Source organism: Macaca fascicularis, chromosome 4 (assembly GCF_037993035.2).
Source record: "Macaca fascicularis isolate 582-1 chromosome 4, T2T-MFA8v1.1".
Lineage (NCBI taxonomy): Eukaryota > Metazoa > Chordata > Mammalia > Primates > Cercopithecidae > Macaca > Macaca fascicularis.
The window spans coordinates 169275080-169283190 of record NC_088378.1 but is presented as its reverse complement, the minus strand read 5'-3'; the positions used below and the strand labels follow the sequence as shown (position 1 = coordinate 169283190).

The 8111-nt window shown below is 43.5% G+C and overlaps 1 protein-coding gene across 1 annotated transcript; it reads right to left on the bottom strand.

The window, feature by feature from the left end:
• Window positions 1-1791: 1791 nt before the first annotated feature.
• On the bottom strand, window positions 1792-2148 carry LOC102145925 (small ribosomal subunit protein eS27-like). Its single transcript, XM_005554148.4, has one exon. The coding sequence runs from the start codon at window positions 2112-2114 to the stop codon at window positions 1860-1862; it is 255 nt and encodes an 84-aa protein (XP_005554205.3). The 5' UTR covers window positions 2115-2148; the 3' UTR covers window positions 1792-1859.
• Window positions 2149-8111: the final 5963 nt, after the last annotated feature.

Here is an 8111-nt window from a genome sequence, read left to right as displayed (position 1 = left end):
GTAAATCAAAACAAAAACATATGTGATCATTGTATTATTCATGGTTTATGCAAGATGTAAATGTGCTAATCCATCCAGCACTCTATTTCAACTTTCTTATTACCTCACCTGAATATTTCTTACTTAAACCTGATATTTTATTTTAGAGCTAGATTTGAATCTGTTACTTTTACAAATTTGGGTGAGTCATGTGACCCATTTACTTCCGTCATTTAACATGAATGACAATACAGGACTATTTTGAGGATAAGGGACACTACCTGTAAAACCAGCTCCCCCGTGCATGGCACACAGCAGCTCCTTTGTAAGTCACTGCTCTCTTTTGCCCTCCAAATTGTTACTAAAAACATTTGTGGTGGCTTTATGCGAAGTCGGTAGGATTTTCAAATGAAGCTGTTACTAATTGTCCAAGGCTGTTGTAGGATTTAGGGGGAATTTTTGTTTCATGCTTCTTCGTTTGTACAGGCAAAAAAGAAAAACATAAAATTGTTGACTTCTGGTGCCACTTCCTTCTTGACCTAGGAAGGGAGACTGTGGGTGTAAGTGTGAGCTCATCACTGAAAGCTGAAGTGGTATGGCTGCCATTGTGGCTGTGGCCCACTCTGGAGCTTGGGGAGAGTCTTCTGTCTGTGGTGGCTGGCTATGGCCAGGACTAATGTCATCCAATAGGCTCACTTCCTTCATCCAGTTTTTCTTTTTACGTATGTGCTTATGTAACTTGTGGTGGAAAATTTTTGCCAAAAACCCAGAGGGAAGTGGCAATCTACTTTTGTTCTTATGGTGTCTTTGTTCTACAGAATCTCCTTTTTGAAAAAGTTGAGACCATCCATCCATGCATCCATCCACCCACCCATTCATTCAACCGCCAGCAACATCCAACATCACCATTTACTAGCACACCTACTGTGGAGTAGGCTATAACGTTCCTACCCTCGTGGAGCTTATTGTCCAGAAGTGGTGACTTTAGCACTCAATGGAGGGCCCACACATTGCTATCTGTAGGCAACCATGAGGGACATTTTCTTAAGTGAACAGCAGTCTGGTATACAGCATGACTAAATTGTAGCTCTTGTCTGAAAATCTCAAAATGCACTTTCAAGAGAATAAATGAATAAAGATTGGCTACCTATTAACTACTGCTGGTCACTTAGACTTTTTATCTCCATCTACCAAGCAAAGTCTGGGGTCTGAGATCCTCTGATACGTAAGAAGTGATCTCTGCTTTCAAACAGGTGCAATTGTCAGCTCACACTCACCTTTCAAGACATGTGACTCTAATGCAATATGGTTTTGTTTTACAAGGCCTAAAGCCTTGAAAGATGCATTCACTAAAAAATTGAAAGTGTCCAGGCTTCTGGTCAATCCCTGTGGGAAAAACCCATGACCAGGACTCACTGTCGTCCTGAAACATTTCCTGATTAGGGTGTGATAAGTACAAACCTTCTGGATACAAGAAAAAAAAGACAGACCTGTGGCAACAGCAAAGGATGGTGGGTGCATTGAAGCGTCAGGCATGAAGTGCTTAGTTCCAGCAGCTATCTCATTTAATGCTCCCAATGACTCTATAAAGTTGGTTGTATTTCCCGAAGAGGAGACTGAGGCTCAGAGAGGTCAATTAATTGACCAAGAAACCAGTCCGGCTATATCTGCCTTCTAGTGTATTGCCCTTTTAAGCTGTGCTACATGGCATTCTGTTTGGAAGCTTGAATATGGCAGCAAAGGCATCTGATGGATTAGGCAATTGAGCTATTGTACCCCAATCCCCTAACTTCTCTACAGCTGCAGCCCTACTTTTTTTTTTTTTTATCCAAAATGTGTTTATTGAGATGGTTTCCCACTCATCTTGATTCCGAGTGCTTTTAGTGCTGCTTCCTCCTAAAGGAACATCCTTCTGTAAGCCTTGCTTTTCCTCCTGGAGGCTGGCAGAGGACAGTGCAGCAGCCAACACACAAGACTACCGCTTGTACATGGCTAAAGACCGTGGTGATTTTATAGCATCCTGGGCATTTCACATCCATGAAGAAGGAATTGGGGCTCTGCACCAGGCGTTTCTTCTTGTGTTTCCTATTCTCCTCTTCTGGAAAGGAAGGAAGGAGATCCTTTGCGAGAGGCATGTTCTCGTGTGGGTAGGCTGTCACCGCCGGAAAGGCGTACCCCTGCTTTTCTGCAGCAGCAATCATCTGTCTTCACCCCGTGGGGTTGTGGATTTAGAAGCCTCCGGAGGCTCCCAGGTGGCTCTGTCCTTTACCAGCTGGGTGGCCATCGAGGGACCACTCCCAATCGTTATACCTCAGTTTCCTCAGTTTACCAAAAAGGAAATAATACTACACTAAAATGAAAACATAACAATAAGGAGCACTGGGATAGGAGGGGAGAAGCTTCAACCTGAGAGTAAAGACAGACCTGCATTTGAATCTAGTGTCTGCCATTTACAAGTTATGTGACCTTGGGGAAGCTCCTTAAATTCTTTAGTCTTCAATGTCCTCATCTGACAAATGGAAAAAACAACAATACCCTCGGGGTGTTTTGGCAAGGATTAAATGAATGTACGTAAACACCTAGCGCAGTGACTGGAAGGCTGTGATTACTCAATGAAGTTAGCTACTGTTATTACCCAGGTTGACCAACTCAGAGGGCTGTTGTGAAGATTACTCTATTGTGTTACTTATCATTAGTGGTGGCAGTGGTTGTGGTTGTAATGAGTGTTTACTATTAATATTTTTGTGTGTGTGGTTACATGCTTGAAGAAGGGCCAAATGACACAGCTATATCTTACCCTGAAATACATAGATCTCAACCAAATATCCCTAGATCTCAGGAGCAAAAACTATGAGATAAGAGCAAGTTCACCAAGAGTGGCTGTTACAGGTGAAGTAAGCGTTTGAAGAAAATATTGGGCCTTCCCATAACACAGTTGATCCTCGCCCCCGGCCAGTGCTGGTACTCACCAGCATTTATTCACAGGCCAAGGATTTGTGTCAATCATTTTGGCTGGAAAAGTGTGCCAAAGAGACAATCTGGACATCAGGAAAAGAACAATGCAGGATGGTGGTGTTTGGGTAAGGCATCACAGAAGCTCCAGGCCCACAGCGGTCCCTGCTGGAACTCCCCTGGTGTGCTCAGCCCTCCAAAACCAGACAAAAATGCTCTGCAAGGAAATGAAGAAGTTCACAAAACAGGCTGGTCTCTCTCCACAATGGGTTTGCCAATTGTGGCCCGCATGGAGACAATTCCTTTTCCCATGCCCATGGCAGTCATCACTAACCAATGATGTTACTCTTTCCTGCTGAGCCCAGACAGAGTTTCAGAATCCTTCCCAACAAAGCACACCTGGCACATGCTACTGAAAGATCAGCATTTTCCTGCAGGATGAAGTCTAGTGGTAATCTCACTTCATAATATCCACCTAGCAGTCTTCCAGCATTTCTAAAAATGGTGGCAACAGCAGGCCCTACTGGTTTCCTACTAACAGAGACTCACCTATTCTTGGTCTTTCTTGGCAGAGTCTACCTTGCACTATGGAGGCTGAAATGTCAAGTATTCCATTCACCAGTCTCCTCTGCAATTAGGAAGGTTACATGGCCTATTCCTGGTCAGTGAGATACAAGGGAACTCTTTCTATATCACTCTGGTGATCATATTTTTGCTGATAAAAAGAGATGTGCAAAGAGAAACATGACTCTTGGAACTTGCGTATGTGAGGCTGTAATGTCTAGAGCTGTGGCCATCATCTCCTAACCATAAGGACCTAAGCCTAAAGGCAAAAGTCTGTGCTCTATGGATGGTGGAGCAAAAAGATAGAAGGCATCTGGATTTTTTTTTTTTTTTTTTTTTTTGAGATGGAATCTCACTCTGTTGCCCAGGCTGGAGTGCAGTGGCATGATCTTGGCTTACTGCAACCTCCACCTCCCAGGTTCAAGCGATTCTCCTGCCCCAGTCTTCTGTGTAGCTGGGAGTACAGGCATGCACAATCATGCACGGCTAATTTTTGTATTTTTAGTAGAGCTAGGGTTTCAGCATGTTTGCCAGGCTGGTCTCAAACTCCTGACCTTAGGTGATCCACCCGCCTTGACCTCCCAAAGTGCTGGGATTACAGGTGTGAGCCACTGTGCCCAGCTGGGATCTGGATCTTTAAGAATATTCTTTGTCACTAAATTTACCAAATTTGGAACCACCTACTCCTGGACTTCTCATTATGTGAGAAAATAAGCCATTCTTATTAGGTCCATTTTAGTTGGATATTTATTTATTTATTTTATTTTTTAAGATGGAGTCTCACTTCGTGGCATGCAGTGGCACGATCTTGGCTCGCTGCAACCTCCACCTCGAGGGATTCAAGGGATTCTGCTGCCTCAGCCTCCCGAGTAGGTGGGATTACAGGCATGCACCACCACGCCTGGCTAATTTTTGTGTTTTAGTATAGACAGGGGTTTCACCATGTTAGCCAGGCTCATCCTGAACTCCTGACCTCAAGTGATCCACCTAGCTTGGCCTCCCAAAGTGCTGGGATTACAGGCGTGAGCCACTGTGCCCAGCCTAGTTGCGTATTTTATTACTTGCAGCCAGAAGCATTCTCACTTGATTTGAATTCGTTTTCTTATGTTTATGGAATCCGCTACCTTAAATAGCAGAGCACACTCCTGGTAGCAAAGCTATTGATGCCAATTGCTCACTTTCTCAGCTTCCTATGCAATTCAGAATGGGCGTATTATGTAAGCTCCACCAATCATATGCACCTATGCCAAGCCTTGCTTAAGAAGCTCATAGCATATAGAAATAGAGGTGGTACACAATCCGTGCTAGTGAAGGAGCCAGGAGCTATGTCCAGCTTCCGCGGGCAGTCTTGATAGCGGCTCTGGCTGCAGCTGCAGCTGGAGTCTGGTGATGTCCAATGTCAGGAGTGCCGCTAGTGTTGGCAATGCCCTGCGGCATCACTGGTGGCATTATTTGGAGTGGGTAGGGGAGGGATTTCCTGGGTGCGTTACTTCCAAGCCTGGCTCTCCATCCTACCAAGAGAATTTTTGAGCTTCTCAATGTCCTTTTAATCAATCCCCGTCTTGTTTAAAATGGCAAAATTGGTTTCTGTTGCTACAACTAAGAATCTTAACTGATAACTCATATCCCATGGCAACTATGGATGACACCATCTGAAAGAAGTCCTTCGTCAGCAAACTGCTCGCTTGCCATCTCATTTGAGTGCATAAACAGATACATCTCTAAGTCCTGGTGTGTAAAAAATTGGAACATTTTTACTTTTATTAATTTGGATTTCCATGGTGAGGAAGGTATAAACTTAACAAAATTGTTAAAAGAATCCTCCAGAAACACACATGAGACAATTTTTTCTATTTCCTGGAAGGAAACAGGAGCTTAGCCTCTGTCTTTTCTGCGGTTGCTCAGTGTCCACAGTGACGCAGTTACCATGGTAAGAGCTTCCTTTTGAAAGCATAGTGGAGTCAGCCCATTCAGAACGTGTTCTAGCAGGCATGTGATTCTTTCCTGCTTCCATAGACACCAGTTTCATTGTAGGCTCTGTGTATTGTTGTCTTCTTCCTGAGACCTTGGGTTGGGGCCAGCAGAGTAGGTTTTAATAACAGCTGTTTCTCTCCTGATTCTTTTTTGATTTCTTTGATACATGAGGCTGCGAGTGAAGACTTACATCACATGCCGAAGTGACGTGAGAGCCAGGAGCAGAACCAAACCTCCTCCTGGAAGATTCTGATGCTATTTAGGCCTTGAGGGTAGACCAGATGGCTGACACTGACCCTGGAGCTATTCAGTAGTCTGTAGACGAAAACTGCCATAGGCTCACTTGCCTCAGATCTTAATTTCCTGTTATTCTTCTCATCCTTAAACCCTTTCTTCTTTAGTTAGTCAATAATAATAATAATAATAATAATAATAAAGGTCACCTTTAATAAGTACATACTATCAACCTTCCCACAAGCTATAGGCTTTATATACATTATTTCATTTAACCCTCCTATCTCCTCTGCCAGGTAAGTATTATTACCCCCATTTTACAGATGAGAAAACTGAGATGCAGAGGGGTTAAGAAGTTTACATAAGGTCCCTTTGAGAGGTTGACATTATTTGTGATCGTCTCCTATGTCCATGCTTTATTTCCTAGACAGACTCTTTGAAAGCAGGAACCAGGTAACGTTGATGAGTCTCACACCCACAGTGTTAGAATGCCCTGATTTGTATCATTGGCCTATTTCCATTGTGTAAATACGCCCATCATCACTCATTTCAAGCTACCAGTGTGAACTCACTGGGAGCAGATGTGCACAATGGGCTCCCACAAGCCAGGGAAAGCCAGCTATGGCACCTTGCTGGCCCCTGAGATATGCAAAGATATCTAAAGGGTCTAGCCCCAAACTCTGCTTGTCTGTTTGGGTAGGATTTTGGCTCTGGCATTCTCTAATAGTTGTTAAAAGCATAGTACCTTGGAAGAGTTTGCTAATGAGGGTGGTGGATACTTCACCCAAATCTTACTCTGTGCCCTCTCAGGGTAGGACACTCAAGATTTGTGCCAGTCCCAAGGGGGACACACCCCTCTGCAGGAGGTGATGTTTAGGCAGAGGGAAGCTGTGTGACCCTTGGCATCCCTTCTAAATAAAAGCAAAACAGCTAAAACAAAGCCTTTTTGCTGTGATTTGGAGTAATAAGGTGAGGAATTTCTTCTAAGAATGATTAACCATAAAGGCATGCAAAATATGTCTGACCGAACACAAAGTTTAATGATATCGTATTCTTCCTGCCAACGACAGACCTTTTCATCATTCTCTTATGTCTGAGATGCTCTTGTTTAAATGAAAACAAAACTCCTCTTGTTTAAGATCTGATCACACTTACCACGCTTACCCTCACCAACAGGAAGGTGTTTTAAAATACTTACGGTAAGAGATGCTGGATTCTATGTTTCTAAAACAAGTGTGCTTAGAACAACAAGTAAATATGTACATTATGTGGTTAGGAGGGTAACGGATTTCTAGTTCTTAGTAAATCTCCAAAGAGTTCCAAATCTCTTAAGGTAATGAAATTGGAAATTATATTTGGCAGCTCAGTCATAGAATGACCTCATAGGTACGCATGCTTAGATTAGAGAACTCATTCATTCTTTCAACAACATTTTATTGAATGTCTGTTAGGTGCAAGACACTCCGTAAGGGTCTGGGGATATAAAGAAGAGAAAAACCCAGGCCGATGACTGGGGATGAAGTGGCTAAGGGATGCTTCCAGGGGTTGGCAAACCACAGTCTGAGGGTATAAGCCAGCTGCAGCCTGGGGTTTACTGGAGCGTGGCCACACCCGCCACTTATGCATCTGCTGTGGCCACACCCACCACTTACGCATCCGCTGTGGCCACTTCAACTCAGGCACCCAGTTGAGTAGCAGCTGGGACAGAGACCGCTTGTCCACAAAGCTTAAAGTACTCACTGGCCCTTGAGAGAAAGAGTTTTGCAGCCTCTGGTCTGAGGAGGAGAGAGAATGTAGGCCCATGCTATGGTGCTACGGGGAGCAGAGATGAGGAGACAGAGTGGGATGAACTTTAGAAGGTAGAATCTGTCAGGCGGGGAGCAGAGTGTAGGACCAAGGATAATACCCAAGTTGTCAATGGGACTTGGAGGGAGAGCCCTCTGCTTCCAGGCCACTTCCTTCCCACCCCGTGAGCCCTGGGTACACAGCACGCCCAGCATTTCCTGCTTCCTAACAGAGCAAACTATTTATACGCTTCTCAAAAAATCCCTTTATTTAATGTGAATTTTTTTCTCAGAGGTCTTGGGACAGTAAGTCTAAAATGAACACCTCTCTTTTTAAAAGTAACAGTTTATTGGAATATTGTCAACTGCTTTATCTAATGCTGCCATAGCAATCAAGGTGAGGCCAGCCACTTAAAGAAAATAGAGCAATATTGAACTCGGTAAATTAAAACCTGTAATTGTGTTTTTCATCATCATTATCATGACTGTACTAATCCAAAATAAGGCACTATCGGATAATTAATCTTTCATAGATAAAAATTTAACAAAGCAGTAGCTAGGTTACTTGACAGTAAATCTTTGCTTTATTTCTTTATCTTGATTAGAGAAATAACGATGGGTTAG

What these genes read in the sequence shown, in the direction of transcription:
- LOC102145925 (XM_005554148.4), bottom strand. Translation starts at nt 2,114, where the DNA reads ATGCCTCTCGCAAAGGATCTCCTTCCTTCCTTTCCAGAAGAGGAGAAT.